Source organism: Coregonus lavaretus (genome assembly GCF_964263955.1).
Source record: "Coregonus lavaretus genome assembly, chromosome: 8".
In the NCBI taxonomy this organism is placed as follows: Eukaryota; Metazoa; Chordata; class Actinopteri; order Salmoniformes; family Salmonidae; genus Coregonus; species Coregonus lavaretus.
The window spans coordinates 59345084-59361242 of NC_139995.1; the positions used below are offsets into that span (position 1 = coordinate 59345084).

The following is a 16159-nucleotide window of genomic DNA, read 5'->3' on the forward strand; positions in this document are numbered from 1 at the left end:
TATACTGGGATGTTCTTAACACCCCGGCCGTCCTACAATCTAAACTAGATGCCCTCAATCTCACACAAATTATCAAGGAACCTACCAGGTACAACAATAAATCCGTAAACATGGGCACCCTCATAGATATCATCCTGACTAATTTACCCTCTAAATACACCTCCGCTGTCTTCAACCAGGATCTCAGCGATCACTGCCGCATTGCCTGCGTCTGTAATGGGTCCGCGGTCAAACGACCACCCCTCATCACTGTCAAACGCTCCCTAAAACACTTTAGCGAGCAGGCCTTTCTAATTGACCTGGCACGGGTATCCTGGATGGATATTGACCTCATTCCGTCAGTAGAGGATGCCTGGATGTTCTTCAAAAGTGCTTTCTTTTCCATCTTAAATAAGCATGCCCCATTCAAAAAATTCAGAACTAAGAACAGATATAGCCCCTGGTTCTCCTCAGACTTGACTGCCCTTGACCAGCACAAAAACATCCTGTGGCGTACTGCATTAGCATCGAACAGCCCCCGCGATATGCAACTTTTCAGGGAAGTCAGGAACCAATATACACAATCAGTTAGGAAAGCAAAGGCTAGCTTTTTCAAACAGAAATTTGCATCCTGTAGCACTAACTCCAAAAAGTTTTGGGACACTGTAAAGTCCATGGAAAATAAGAGCACTTCCTCCCAGCTGCCCACTGCACTGAGGCTAGGAAACACTATCACCACCGATAAATCTACGATAATCGAGAATTTCAACAAGCATTTTGCTACGGCTGGCCATGCTTTCCACCTGGCTACCCCTACCCCGGCCACCAGCTCTGCACCCTCCGCTGCAACTTGCCCATGCCCCCCCCGCTTCTCCTTCACCCAAATTCAGATAGCTGATGTCCTGAAAGAGCTGCTAAATATGGACCCCTACAAATCAGCTGGGCTAGACAATCTGGACCCTTTTTCAACCTCTCTTTCGTATCGTCTGAGATCCCCAGAGATTGGAAAGCTGCCGCGGTCATCCCCCTCTTCAAAGGGGATGACACTCTAGATCCAAACTGTCACAGACCCATATCCATCCTGCCCTGCCTTTCGAAAGTATTTGAAGGCCAAGTTAACAAACAGATCCCCGACCACTTCGTATCTGTACCTTCTCCGCTATGCAATCTGGTTTCCGAGCTGGTCATGGGTGCACCTCAGCCATGCTCAACGTCCTAAATGATATAATAACCGCGATCGATAATAGACAGTACTGTGCAGCCGTTTTCATTGACCTGGCCAAGGCTTTCGACTCTGTCAACCACCGCATTCTTATTGGCAGACTAAATAGCCTTGGTTTCTCAAATGACTGCCTCGCCTGGTTCACCAACTACTTTTCAGATAGAGTTCAATGTGTCAAATCGGAGGGCCTGTTGTCTGGACCTCTGGCAGTCTCTATGGGGGTGCCACAGGGTTCAATTCTCGGGCCGACTCTATTCTCTGTGTATATCAATGATGTCGCTCTTGCTGCTGGTGACTCTCAGATCCACCTCTATGCAGACGACACCATTTTGTATACATCTGGCCCTTCATTGGACACTGTGTTAACAAACCTCAACGAGCTTCAATGCCATACAACACTCCTTCTGTGGCCTCCAACTGCTCTTAAACGCTAGTAAAACTAAATACATGCTCTTCAATCCGACTAGAATCACTACTCTCGGCGGGTCTGACTTAGAATATGTGGACAACTACAAATACCTAGGTGTCTGGTTAGACCGTAAACTCTCCTTCCAGACTCACATTAAGAATCTCCAATCCAAAGTTAAATCTAGAATCGGCTTCCTATTTCGCAACAAAGCCTCCTTCACTCATGCTGTTAAACATGCCCTCGTAAAACTGACTATCCTACCGATCCTTGACTTCGGCAATGTCATTTACAAAATAGCTTCCAACACTACTCAGCAAATTGGATGTAGTCCATCACAGTGCCATCCGTTTTGTCACCAAAGCCCCATATACTACCCACCATTGTGACCTGTACGCTCTCGTTGGCTGGCCATCACTACATATTAGTCTCCAAACCCACTGGCTCCAGGTCATCTATAAATCATTTCTAGGCAAATCCCTGCCTTATCTTAGCTCATTGGTCACCATAGCAACACCCACCTGTAGTATGCGTTCCAGCAGGTATATCTCACTGGTCATCCCCAAAGCCAACACCTCCTTTGATCGCCATTCCTTCCAGTTCTCTGCTGCCAATGACTGGAACGAACTGCACAAATCTCTGAAGCTGGAGACACTTATCTCCCTCACTAACTTTAAGCATCAGTTGTCAGAGCAGCTTACCGATCACTGCACCTGTACACAGCCCATCTGTAATTAGCCCACCCAACTACCTCATCCCCATATTGTTATTTACATTGTTATTTATTTTGCCCATTTGCACCTCAGTATCTCTATTTGCACATCATCTTCTGCACATCTATCACTCCAGTGTTAATACTAAATTGTAATTATTTTGCACTACGGCCTATTTATTGCCTTACCTCCATAACTTACTACATTTGCACACACTCTATATATATTTTCTATTGTGTTATTGACTGTATGTTTTGTTTATTCCATATGTAACTCTGTGTTGTTGTTGTTTTTAATCGCACTGCTTTGCTTTATCTTGGCCAGGTCGCAGTTGTAAATGAGAACTTGTTCTCAACTGGCTTACCTGGTTAAATAAAGGTGAAATTAAAAATAATAATATAAATAATAAATTAAGAGAGAGCCATAATATGCCATTTTAAAATGTCTCAAATATCACATTTGGTTCGCGTGGGTCAAACAAAAACACCCCAATGATTGGTCGATAATAAGAGCCTCCCACAATGCAGACAATGGTTTGCCGGATGAAGTTAGTGAAGAACAACTGCATGCTCACGATTTATGTCCAGTTCATGCAGTCTACATGTAGGCGCAAGTCTGACCATTTCTATCCCCACAACGCAACAAACTTTTAAAAGTCACCGACTTGACAAGTGATCCGCTCGAACACGGCCATCATCTTCGGCGCTGTACGTGGCAACGTCATTTCGGTGAGTCTACCTTTAACCAATAGACGTACGGGGCTACCAGACCCCGGATCAGGGATGGCTAACTCTGGAGATCCCTTCCATCTCCACTGAGTTGGGGTATATCTGCTTTAGGTTGTCCACCACGATGGATCTGTCTCAGTTCCTACGATTAAAGCACTGAACCCGATTTGTGCCAGAGGCGGGCTAAACAAAAAGGCTTTGTCGTCACTAATCTTAGAACTCAAAACCAATCTTGTGCGCGCTCGCCAGCTCCTCAACAGTGTCCTTATTCAACTAGGGAAATAAACCCTTCCATTGATCAGAGCTTCAGTGTGGAAAAAGGGTTAAAATAGGTTAGAGAGAAATTAGTTGTACTTTCTTTTGCTCAACTGTGACACGTGACCAACTACTTACAAAAAGAGAAGTGTTGTTACAGTGTAGTTAATCGTTTATGACTCAAGTTCAAAGGAACATTGCTAGAATATGCAACACTTCCTGCGGGTCATTCACAGTGTGACAGTTCTGGGTTCCGAGATTACAAGACTATCATTTCTAATGTGTACTGTAGAAACCCTCTGGGATCCATCTTCAGATGCATTATAAATTCCACACTACGGGCCGGTTTCCTGGACACAGATTAAAACCAAAGAAGCATGGTGAATTGAGAATCTCATATAGCTTGCTTAGGCTGCATTTACACAAGCAGTCCAATTCTGATATCTTTTTCCCGAGCTGATCTTATTGGTCAAAAGACCAATCAGTAAAAAAAAAAAAAAGAAAAAAAAAAAGACCAAAATTGGTCTGCCTGTGTAAAATGCTGCAATTGCTGTGTCCGGGAAACCGGTCCTTAGAGTTATAAACACCTTATTGGGTTAGGACTTCAAACCAGATGACTCAAGTGTCTTTCATGAGACGTGACAATAACACAAAACACTCAACTTCTTTTACTCTCAAATTTATTTCAACCATATAGACCGGCGGTATTCAACTCTGACCCTATGAGGTCCCTGATTAGTGGGGATTAGAGGGGAACATGGAGGGGGAAAAAATGCAGTGCAACTGGCTTCGAGGTCCAGAGATGAGTTTGAGGGATATAGAAGATCTGGTGCCCATGAAATACTCAATAAGTTATGACACTTATAAAAGACAATATAGACAGATATACATTCTATGGATAGATCACAAATGGCACCCTATTCAGTGCACTACTTTTGACCAGAGCCCAATGGGCCCTGGACAAAAGTAGGGCACTATAAAAAGGGAATAACGTTGCTTTCAAGACAACTGGGAACTCATGAAAAAAAAAAAGTCAAACCATGACGTCAGTGATCCTCAGGTCAGAAAGTCAGAGCTCTAGAAAGATGCCCGAGTTTCCAACTTGGAACTTTGAGTTGGACGACCGTTCAAAACAATTTTTCCCCAGTCTGAGCTGAGGTTTTTTTCCCGCCGAGTTCCCAGTTGTCTTGAACGAACTGATGTCGGATAGTTCCCAGTTGTTTTGAACGCGGCATATGGTACCATTTGTGAATACAGCTTATGACAGCGATAGTCGGTGAATGCCAAACCACCCCCTCAACTGGCCTCGCCCCTACCAACTCGCTCAGAGGGCCCTCCGTTGTCACGTGTTGCTGACAAAACTCTGAGGGAGACTTTCTGAGAGGGACTCAATAAACCCCATCAACTTCAGGACACACTCATGACTTGAATGATGCAATTCATGTTCCACATTCAAATAAAACAAACACGAAATTCAAATGAACAAATTTCCCGTCGTTTTACAAGAGATAAACAGTTAAATATTTAATTTGGCAGGTAATCCATGTTACATGTGTAAAGCTTTGAAATAAGACAAAAACAAAAATGCACGTGACGGATAATTAGGCACGCCTCTCCATTCTTTTGTATGAAATTGTGCAAACTCCAAAACACTGGCTTGGTCGAAGTGGCTATCCGAGAGTCTAAATTAGCCCCCTAATTTTCACTCCCTCAGCTTTGGAGCAGTTGTGCATATGGCGGAGGCGCATGTGAAAGCGCATTCTGTAGGGCAGAGGGAAGGGAGTGATTCGGGATTCAGGACAGAGGAATTGGGTTGAGTGTATTCTGTAGTGTCGTCACGCGTGAGCGGAGATGGGGTGGCTCAGGCCTCTGAAGTAAGACTTTTCTCTCTCGGTCATCAGCTCAAAGTGCAGCGGCTGCTGGCAGAAGTTACACTCTCCCGAAGAACGGGGCTTCAGAGGTAGACCGGACTCCTTCCACGTCTGAACCAGCTTCTCTGTAGAGGGGAAATAGTGTTTTAAAAAACAGGGGTATCCAACCGTTAGATCCCCCAGCTATCAATAGCTTACAGCCCATTTATGAGTAGCTCGTCAAGTAAGTACATATTTTTTTTTTTTTACATGTGTTCCATCGCAAACTGTCATAAGCATAAAAGCTACCAGCTATCGACATTCTGCTAAACAGACATTCCTCTCTTGCTTAAGCACAATTAAAGGTGAATTACACTCAAATCTAAATGTGTTCTTTTTTGTGGGGTGGGGTGGGGAGATACCTCAAAATTGGTCTTCTGATGTGATTCAAGCATTGACATGTTCTCAAACAACGAAAATGTATGTTCTATCTACGAATAATCCTAAAATGAGAGTAAAAATGAAAAAATTCTAAAACCAGGAAAAATAAAACAGAATTCTAGAAAACACAAAAGATTTTGGGTTTTGGTAAAGCCAGTAGCCTGTGTTGCGGCTAGTGCTGATCACAACCCACGTTTAAAAAAACAGACCCCAAGAAACCCTTCACCGCAGTCATTTCCTGTTGTTTACTTGCTTGCTAGACCAAAAAACACTGCTCTCTTACCGACGAAGTATGTCATCATCTGGGGGGTGTGGTGCGGCGTGGGGGCGATGCGTAGAAGCTCCTCCCCCCTGGCGACCGTGGGGTAGTTGATGGCCTGGACGTAAATGTTGTAACGGCTCATCATGACGTCAGACACCTCAGTGTTCTTCTCCGCATCGGACACCTGCAGGCCACGTCAAAATCACATTAAAATCAAATGGAAGATCATGTTGAGAACGTCAATCAATACTAATAAAATGTTGAGGATGGGCGGCAGGTAGCTTAGTGGTTAAGAGCATTGTGCCAGTAACCGAAAGGTCGCTGGTTCTAATCCCGGAGCCGACTAGGTGAAAAATCTGTCGATGTGCCCTTGAGCAAGGCACTTAACCCTAATTGCTCCTGTAAGTCGCTCTGGATAAGAGCGTCTGCTAAATGACCAATTATTATTTTTAATTATTATGTCAATTAGTCAATATTAACCACGTCAAATCAATAAATGTTGAGGCTAATCAATACTATGCCGATCCAGATTAACAATTTTTATACGTTTTTAGTCAACAGTTAACACCATGACCTCTCTAGGTGTCTAGCTGACAGACATGACCAGGAATTGTATCTGCTCAGGGATATCTCTGATAATTATCTCTGGGTCTTAATGATAATCATGTAACCACGTGCTGATTCCAGCCTCTCATGCGACCACATGTAAAATACCCAAATGCGATGACTATGCGGGACAGCGTAGCCTACATGAATAAACGTTCGCCTCGCGCAAAACTTTGGTGATGCAAAAAAAACAAGAGGGCACATGTGTGGTTGTATTATGAACATCTGGGAATATCTGGCCACGGAAACATTTCTGGTTGGTCTCAGGGAAATGTAAAACAGTTAGGAATGAATGAGCAACTAATGAGCATGGAGGGCCTCAGAAGTTTCCGGACAAATTTCCAATTCACATTGGACAATAAAGTTGTACTGATTCTCACCCTGACAGGGATGATGTGAGAGGGGCAGTGGACGAGGGGCAGTCCAGAGTCCATGAGCATCTGCCTCAGCAGCTTGACGTTGCGTTGGTGTTTCCTCCTGAGGGCGCGGCCCTCCTCCCCTTTAAGGATCTGGATGGACTCGCGGGCACCGGCCAGCAGCATGGGGGGAAGAGACGTGGTGAATATGAAGCCTGCAGCGTAGCTACGGACCGTGTCCACCAGGGCGTCGGTACTGGCGATGTAACCTCCTACACAGCCAAACGCCTTGCCTGGAAGAACAAGATCATGTAAAAAATAAAAATCTAAATCAGATTGTTGTATTTGGCGCATGTGACAAATACAGGTGTAGACCTTACAGTGAAATGCTTACTTACAAGCCCTTAACCAACAATGCAGTTGCAAGAAAGAATACAAAAAAAATTAAAAAATAACACAAAATAAAAGTAACATAATTAAAGAGCAGCAGTAAAAATAACAATAGCGAGGCTATATACAGGGGGTACCAGTACTGAGTCAATGGGCTGGGGTACAGGTTAGTCCAGGTAATAATGAGGCTATATACAGGGGGGGTACCGGCACCGGTTAGGCGAGGTAATTTGTACATGTAGGTAGAGTTATTAAAGTGACTTTACATAGATAATAAACAGAGTAGCAGCAGCGTAAGAGAGTTGGGGGGGGGGACAATGCAAATAGTCTAGGTAGCCATTTGATTAGATGTTCAGGAGTCTTGTGTCTTGGGGGTAGAAGCTGTTGAGAAGCCTTTTGGACCTAGACTTGGCGCTCCGGTACCGCTTGCCGTGCAGTAGCAGAGAGAACAGTCTATGACTAGGGTGGCTGGAGTCTTTGACAATTTTGAGGGCCTTCCTCTGACACCGCCTGGTATAGAGGTCCTGGATGGCAGGAAGCTTGGCCGCAATGATGTACTGGGCCGTACGCACTACCCTCTGTAGGCCGAGCAGTTGCCATACCAGTGATGCAACCAGTCAGGATGCTCTCGATGGTGCAGCTGTATAACCTTTTGAGGATCTGAGGACCCATGCCAAATCTTTTCAGTCTTCTTAGGGGGAATAGGTTTTGTCGTGCCCTCTTCACGACTGTCTTGGTGTGTTTGGACCATGATAGTTTGTTGGTGATGTGGACACCAAGAAGCTCTCAACCTGCTCCACTACAGCCCCGTCGATGAGAATGGGTGCGTGCGCGGTCCTCTTCTTTGTCCTGTAGTCCACAATCATCTCCTTTGTCTTAAGCACGTTGAGGGAGAGGTTGTTGTCCTGGCACCACACGGCCAGGTCTCTGACCTCCTCCCTATAGGCTGTCTCGTCGTTGTCGGTGATCAGGCCTACCACGGTTGTGTCATCGGCAAACTTAATGATGGTGTTGGAGTCGTGCCTGGCCACGCAGTCATGGGTGAACAGGGAGTACAGGAGGGGACTAAGCACGCACCCCTGAGGGGCCCCCGTGTTGAGGATCAGTGTGGCAGATGTGTTGTTGCCTACCCTTACCACCTGGGGGCGGCCCGTCAGGAAGTCCAGGATCCAGTTGCAGAGGGAGGTGTTTAGTCCCAGTGTCCTTAGCTTAGTGATAAGCTTCGTGGGCACTATGGTGTTGAACGCTGAGCTGTAGTCAATGAATAGCATTCTCACATAGGTGTTCCTTTTGTCCAGGTGGGAAAGGGCAGTGTGGAGTGCAATAGAGATTGCATCATCTGTGGATCTGTTGGGGCGGTATGCAAATTGGAGTGGGTCTAGGGTTTCTGGGATGATGGTGTTGATGTGAGCCATGACCAGCCTTTCAAAGCACTTCATGGCTACAGACGTGAGTGCTACAGGTCGGTAGTCATTTAGGCAGGTTATCTTAGTGTTCTTGGACACAGGGACTATGGTGGTCTGCTTGAAATATGTTGGTATTACAGACTCAGTCAGGGACATGTTGAAAATGTCAGTGAAGACACTTGCCAGTTGGTCAGCGCATGCTCGGAGTACACGTCCTGGTAATCAGTCTGGCCCTGCGGCCTTGTGAATGTTGACCTGCTTAAGTCTTACTTCAATCGGCTACGGAGAGCGTGATCACATAGTCATCCGGAACAGCTGATGCGCTCATGCAAGTTTCAGTGTTACTTGCCTCGAAGCGAGCATTGAAGCGATTTAGCTCGTCTGGTAGGCTCGTGTCACTGGGCAGCTCACGGCTGTGCTTCCCTTTGTAGTCTGTAATAGTTTACAAGCCCTGCCACATCCGACGAGCATCAGAGCCGGTGTAGTACGATTCAATCTTAGTCCGGTATTTACGCTTTGCCTGTTTGATTGTTCGTCGGAGGGCATAGCGGGATTTCTTATAAGCTTCCAGGTTGAAAGCGGCAGCTCTACCCTTTAGCTCAGTGCGGATGTTGCCTGTAATCCATGGCTTCTGGTATGTACGTACAGTCACTGGGAACGACGTCGTCGATGCACTTATTGTTGAAGCCAGTGACTGATTTGGTGTACTCCTCAATGCTGTCTGAAGAATCCCGGAACATATTCCAGTCTGTGCTAGCAAAACAGTCCTGTAGCTTAGCATCTGCGTCATCTGACCACTTTTTTTATTGACAGAGTCACTGGTGTTTCCTGCTTTAGTTTTTACTTGTAAGCAGGAATCAGGAGGATAGAGTTATGGTCAGATTTGCCAAATGGAGGGCGAGGGAGAGCTTTGTATGCGTCTCTGTATGTGGAGTAAAGGTGGTCTAGAGTTTTTTTTTCTCTGGTTGCACATGTGACATGCCGGTAGAAATTAGGTAGAACGGATTTAAGTTTCACTGCATGAAAGTCCCCGGCCAATAGGAGCGCCACTTCTGGATGAGCGTTTTCCTGTTTGTTTATGGCCTTATACAGTTCGTTGAGTGCGGTCTTAGTGCCAGCATCGGTTTGTGGTGGTAAATAGACAGCTACGAAAAATATAGATGAAAACTCTCTTGGTAAATAGTGTGGTCTACAGCTTATCATGAGATACTCTACCTCAGGCGAGCAAAACCTCGAGACTTCATTAGATATCGTGCACCAGCTGTTGTTTACAAATATACATAGACCGCCACCCCTTGTCTTACCAGAGGCTGCTGATAACACACTTTAAAAAAACAGATCCACTTAGGCTCTTCCTCTAGATCAGGGAAATTAGCATTTAGCTGAAAGATACATTTATGGTTCACAACAAATAGAGCATCACCGGTTATTGGAGATTAAAATAGGCCTCCTTGGTATTCAACAGGTCTTGTCGTTGTGAAGCAGTTCTGCTGGCTTTCGTTCTGGTCATCTTGACATGGTTCTATTCTACCAAGACAAAGCAACAGATGATTGGCCTGCTGTGGTGCGTTTGTACCGATTGGTCTCTCAGCTGGCCCCAGGCTTTAGAGGAAACTCAATGAGGGCTGTGGTCTCTTAGCAACAGGAACAGACTATAGTTCCTGATTCTCCAGTGTCCCATCAGGTGACAATCTGAACCTCTTTGGTTTCAGACAACCAAAAGAAACTCGACTACAAATGTCAAGAGAACTGATTTTTTTTACATTGTGCTGTAAATGCTGTTAACTAGTAGTCAATGGTGACATTTCGGACAGTGTTTGGTTTTAATACGGACCCAGTGTTCCAGAGATGATGTCCATCTTGTGCATGATGCCGTCCCGGTCACCGATGCCTCCTCCTCTGGCGCCGTACAGCCCCACCGCATGCACCTCGTCTACAAACGTGATGGCTCCGAACTCATGGGCCACGTCACACATCTCTTCCAGAGGACACACCGCACCTTAAAAAAAAAAAAAAAAAAAACTTTAATTAGGCTTTTTTTTAAAAACAGGGTTTACAGTGGGACGCACCATACCTTTAAAAAAACAACAAAAGGGTTAATATCATAACTAATTTAGCAGGAGGGTTTTACACTAGGGCCGGAATCATACCAATATTTCTTCCATGGCAAAAAATTAAAACACAAAGTAGGCCAAACTGTTTGTTCTTTAAAGACCTGCTGTATGTAATATACATTGTGATATAGCTTGGAAATCAATACATGTGACAACATAATGATATTTGTTTCCAACATTAGGGCTGTTTTCCTAAAGAAGTTAAATCCGCTTCGTGTTTTGCTTCCTTGCTACCGATACTAAACGAGTATCGCGATACTGACATTGTCCCTAAATTTACACATTTCTTCAACAGGAACCAACAGTAAATATCATATAACCAGTATTGGACATTTTAATACTGCCATTCAGGCTTCACTGAGTCATCTCCAGATAAGAACTATTCAGGCAAATAGGACTTGTAACGTTATATCATAGCACTGACGTCAACAGGATATTTCAGTTACACATCATTGGTCACGTTAAGGCTCTTCACATAGGGAATAGGGCTCCATTTGGGAAGCACACCAAGCACTACCCCACTCACCATCCATAGAGTGGACTGTCTCGAAGGCCACGATCTTTGGAGTGGACGGGTCTGACTTCAGCAGCAGATCTCTCAAGTGGTTGGGGTCATTGTGACGGAACACAAACTTCTTGGCTCCGCTGTTCCTGATGCCCTGGATCATGGAGGCGTGGTTCCCTGCATCAGAATAGATCTCACAGCCTAGCGAGAGAGAGGGGAATAAAACACCTGTTTAGTACCATTTCATGTTGATCATTTAGCAGACGTTCTTATCCAAAGCGACTTAGTCAGTGCATTCAACTAAGGTAGACAAAAACAAACACATATCGTAGTCATTAGCTTTCCTCAAAGCAAGCGAAGCCAGTTAAGCTTTCCTCAAAGCAGCCCTCCTCAAAGCCATGACACAGATTCACTTTTTGATCCTTTGTTTATTCAGGAGATCATATTGACAACCTCTTTTGTGACGGACAATAAAAGCCTGTTTAGTAGAATTTTAGTACCCATTTAGTTCCATGATAACCCAGATTAATATGGTGTATGATACAATTAATAACCTTATTTTTTACCTAGGTGGCTATGTTGATTGACATTTCAGTTCTATGGTCGTGATCCACAGAGAGCCAACATGGAGTTGGAAGTACAACCGCTGGAATCAACACCACCTGGTCTAGAGGGACTGATAAACCAGCACCTGACCTGGTCTAGAGGGACTGATAAACCGGCACCTGACCTGGTCTAGAGGGACTGATAAACCAGCACCTGACCTGGTCTAGAGGGACTGATAAACCAGCACCTGACCTGGTCTAGAGGGACTGATAAACCAGCACCTCACCTGGTCTAGAGGGACTGATAAACCAGCACCTGACCTGGTCTAGAGGGACTGATAAACCAGCACCTCACCTGGTCTAGAGGGACTGATAAACCAGCACCTCACCTGGTCTAGAGGGACTGATAAACCAGCACCTCACCTGGTCTAGAGGGACTGATAAACCAGCACCTGACCTGGTCTAGAGGGACTGATAAACCAGCACCTCACCTGGTCTAGAGGGACTGATAAACCAGCACCTCACCTGGTCTAGAGGGACTGATAAACCAGCACCTGGTCTAGAGGGACTGATAAACCAGCACCTCACCTGGTCTAGAGGGACTGATAAACCAGCACCTGGTCTGGAGGGACTGATAAACCAGCACCTGGTCTGGAGGGACTGATAAACCAGCACCTGGTCTGGAGGGACTGATAAACCAGCACCTGGTCTGGAGGGACTGATAAACCAGCACCTGGTCTGGAGGGACTGATAAACCAGCACCTGGTCTGGAGGGACTGATAAACCAGCACCTGGTCTGGAGGGACTGATAAACCAGCACCTGGTCTGGAGGGACTGATAAACCAGCACCTGGTCTAGAGGGACTGATGGGCACAGGGTGCTCTTTATTTTGGCACTACAATGTCTGTTAGTTCAGATGATGATGATGATGATTATTATTTTAGCTGGCCCTGTAAGTACAGTGTGTGTTAGTTCAGTACAGGTAAGGTGATATGGTTACCTGGCATCATCTTGGCCAGGGTGAACAGGGTGGAGTCATTGGCTACGAAGCAGGAAGTGAAGAGTAGCGCAGCGTCCTTCCCGTGGAGATCTGCCAGTTCCTGTTCCAGTTCCACGTGGAACTTACTGGTCCCAGAGATGTTCCTGGTTCCTCCAGCCCCGCTGCCGTGCTTACGCAACGTCTCCCTGGAAACAACAGTCAACAACAACAACACCGGTTAACAACAGCCTCAGAACCATGATTACCCAACGTCACCCTGTCAACAACACCAGGCAACAATAGTAAAACAGGCCAATTACCATGTGTACACCTTCCCTGGGTTATTATCAGCTCTGTGTGGGCATCTATAGAAAGGCCAATGGGATAGGTAATTGGTCCTTAAATGAAACTAACGGTTTCTTTTGTCATGTCGCCTCAGGGAGCAATATAGCCCATTGATCTATCCATGGTTGTATTCAGTAGGCAATAAGAAAACATGTTCACTAGTTTACTCCAAGTAGGGAAGGGGTGGTGGGGTTGGAAAGTAATAAAGGGAAATATATATTTTTAAAGGATATGTGAATTTATATGTATGCATGTATGTATATGCGAGAGAAAAAAAACATATGGGGGATTGGAAGTGATGCAGACAATTACATTGATGGAAGTTACAATCTATCTGCAATATTAAAGCTGATCTACCCCCTAAAGAAGAAATAAAAAATGTTTTTGAAAGAGTGAAACTGGGATGTACTACTATATGGGGGGGATATGCAAATTAAATTGGTTTCAAATGGGAAATAAAACAACCCCTTTCTATAGCCCTACTGAGCACGACCTGTCTGTCTGTCTGCGTCTGTATCCCTCTATCCATCCAACTATCCAGAAACGATCCACCCATCACCGGTTGTCCGGCTACTTACGTGATGGAGTTGACGACCCGTGGGTGTCTGCTCATGCCCAGGTAGTCATTGGAGCACCAAACGGACACGTCTCTCCTGTTGCTAAGGGAATCGGTGTAGTCGTCACCCATGGGGAAGTCAGTGGCCCGTCGGTTCACCGTCTTAAAGACACGGTACGTGTGGTCGCTCTTCTTCTCCTCAATCTTCCTCTCAAAGAACTCATCGTAGTGGAAGTTAGAGACTGCAGGGAGGAAGCAAACATGATTAGGAGTGAGGAGGTAATGATCACATTGAGTTGTCCAGTTTCAATCAAAGGTAAGAAGAGAACATGCTCAACTCTACCCTCTTTCATAACACTTTGAACGGTTTATTCAATGTTTCATAGTTGTGTGTGTGTGTGTGTGTGTGTGTGTAACCTAAAATGGGAAATAATTTTAGAATAAGGCTGTAACGTAACAAAATGTGGAAAGTCAAGGGGTCTGAATACTTTCCGAATGCACTGCATTACATTTTAGTCATTTAGCAGACGCTCTTATCCAGAGCGACTTACAGTTAGTGAATATATATATATATATTTTATTTTTATTTTTATACTGGCCCCCCATGGGAATCGAACCCACAACCCTGGCGTTGCAAACGCCATGCTCTATCAACTGAGCTACATCCCTGCCGCCCATTCCCTCCCCTACCCTGGACGACGCTGGGCCAATTGTGCGCCGCCCATGAGTCTCCCGGTCGCGGCCGGCTGCGACAGAGCCTGGATTCGAACCAGGATCTCTAGTGGCACAGTTAGCACTGCGATGCAGTGCCTTAGACCACTGCGCCACTGTATGGGCTGCATGATGCGACTAAAGGCTATTGATGATTTGAGAAAGTTGCCAAAAAAGGCCTTCCTTGCCTCTGGCTGCACAGCTGTGGTCTCCGGGATCATACTCTTAACAGGCTTTGGTTTTTCCATTTATATTTTCCGAGGTTGGACGTTAGCACGTGGCTGGCCCAGTGCTCCATTCGTCTTAAGAGATGTGGAGGGTTAACGCCTTTAGTTGGCTCTCCTTATTTCATTTCTAAAAAGAACAATCCTTTATCTTCATCTTCCCTGATTTCATTTTGCTCCACTTTGTGGTTTGCTTCCTGTCTTTCAGTTTGGTGGGTTTTATAGTTTGGGGTTTTAGTTTGTTTGCCTCTTAAAAAATGGGCAACTTTAGTGTGTGTCTTTTAGGTCCCAGTTGGTGTTGCTAGTTAACTTCCAGTGGACACCCCCATGAATGTCTTTCAGAACCCCTCCTAAAACCCCACCCGTTTCATTTTGGTTGTTGTCAGAGACTTTGTTGGTTCCCTCTTCTGTTTTAGCACCATTTCTGGTTTTCTTGCTGGGGAACATCACAATATTTTCACCCATCAATTAAATTTAAAATCTTGTCTTTACTAATATGGACAATTTGTTTAGATTTAGGAATGGTCCATTATCCAAATGGGGAGGGGAAATAGGACAGGCCTTTGCTTTTCACTCGGGTAAGCCACTCCGGTTATTTCAACACACAAACCACTGTTTGAGGAGCATGCTCTCACTGCATGACAGATCATATTCCGCCCAAACTCTGTATGCCATGGGCTCTCCAACCCTGTTCCCCCAGCTACCCGGTACTCTGTATGCCATGGGCTCTCCAACCCTGTTCCTGCAGCTACCCAGTACTCTGTATGCCATGGGCTCTCCAACCCTGTCCCTCCAGCTACCCAGTACTCTGTATGCCATGGGCTCTCCAACCCTGTCCCTGCAGCTACCCGGTGCATAAATTTGCGAAACCAAGTGAAATGTGTTTGGGAACATCGATAGTAACGTTTTCACAACAAAACATATTTCCTTAAAACTGTAGACTCTTTCTGCGTGCTGGAGGAATTATTGAAGGAGAGGAGATGGAAACGCACGGTGCCGATATATTCTGTAGCTAAAGGTAATGTCATCCTATTCATTATATAAACATAAATGCCCTAATTACTAGGCTATTCAAATTCACTATAATTGGGTAGGTTTAATGTTAAGAGTATAGGCCATGTACTAAAGGCATCTTAAATCATTTTAAAATATATATTTTTCTGCCATGCGTAGTATGCGGTAGGGTATTTATTGTATAGAAGGCACAATCTTAATTTTAAGATGCATCAGCTCTAATATGCATATGGAAGTTTTGAATTAATCGTCACTTTAGAAAGCGCTGTCCATTTCGTTGCGTTAGGCTTTGACACAACATCCACGTTTTCCACTCAGTTTCAACCTGCTGTTGAACTTCTTTCTTCAAATTGATCATCACAGTGAGACGAGTTTTAAAAAGTACGGTAAGACCTAAGGTTTTGATAAGTGTTTGATGTGATTTGCGATTGCATTGATGTCAGAGTGTTTAGGGACACAATAGAGCCCTGAGTACCGGGCCGTTAGCGACCCGATGGTTAGAGGGACAATAGAGCCCTGAGTACCAGGCCGTTAGCGACCCGATGGTTAGAG

The 16159-nt window shown here is 45.1% G+C and overlaps 1 protein-coding gene across 3 annotated transcripts in view; it reads right to left on the reverse strand.

Annotated features, from left to right (window-relative positions):
* Positions 1–3966: 3966 nt before the first annotated feature.
* LOC311133815 (5-aminolevulinate synthase, non-specific, mitochondrial-like) overlaps positions 3967–16159 on the reverse strand; it is a 21853-nt gene continuing 9660 nt past the window's right edge. For 2 of the 3 annotated variants that reach the window (XM_084167393.1, XM_084167394.1), the window contains 7 exons: positions 13681–13900; positions 12779–12963; positions 11255–11434; positions 10449–10613; positions 6843–7111; positions 5878–6040; positions 3967–5299 (listed from right to left, as the gene is read on the reverse strand). In XM_084167393.1, the coding sequence (XP_084023519.1) occupies positions 5139–5299; positions 5878–6040; positions 6843–7111; positions 10449–10613; positions 11255–11434; positions 12779–12963; positions 13681–13900 (1343 nt within the window). In that variant the 3' untranslated portion in view covers positions 3967–5138. The remainder of the gene's footprint in view (positions 5300–5877; positions 6041–6842; positions 7112–10448; positions 10614–11254; positions 11435–12778; positions 12964–13680; positions 13901–16159) is intronic. The other variant, XR_014613637.1, reaches the window with a different exon arrangement.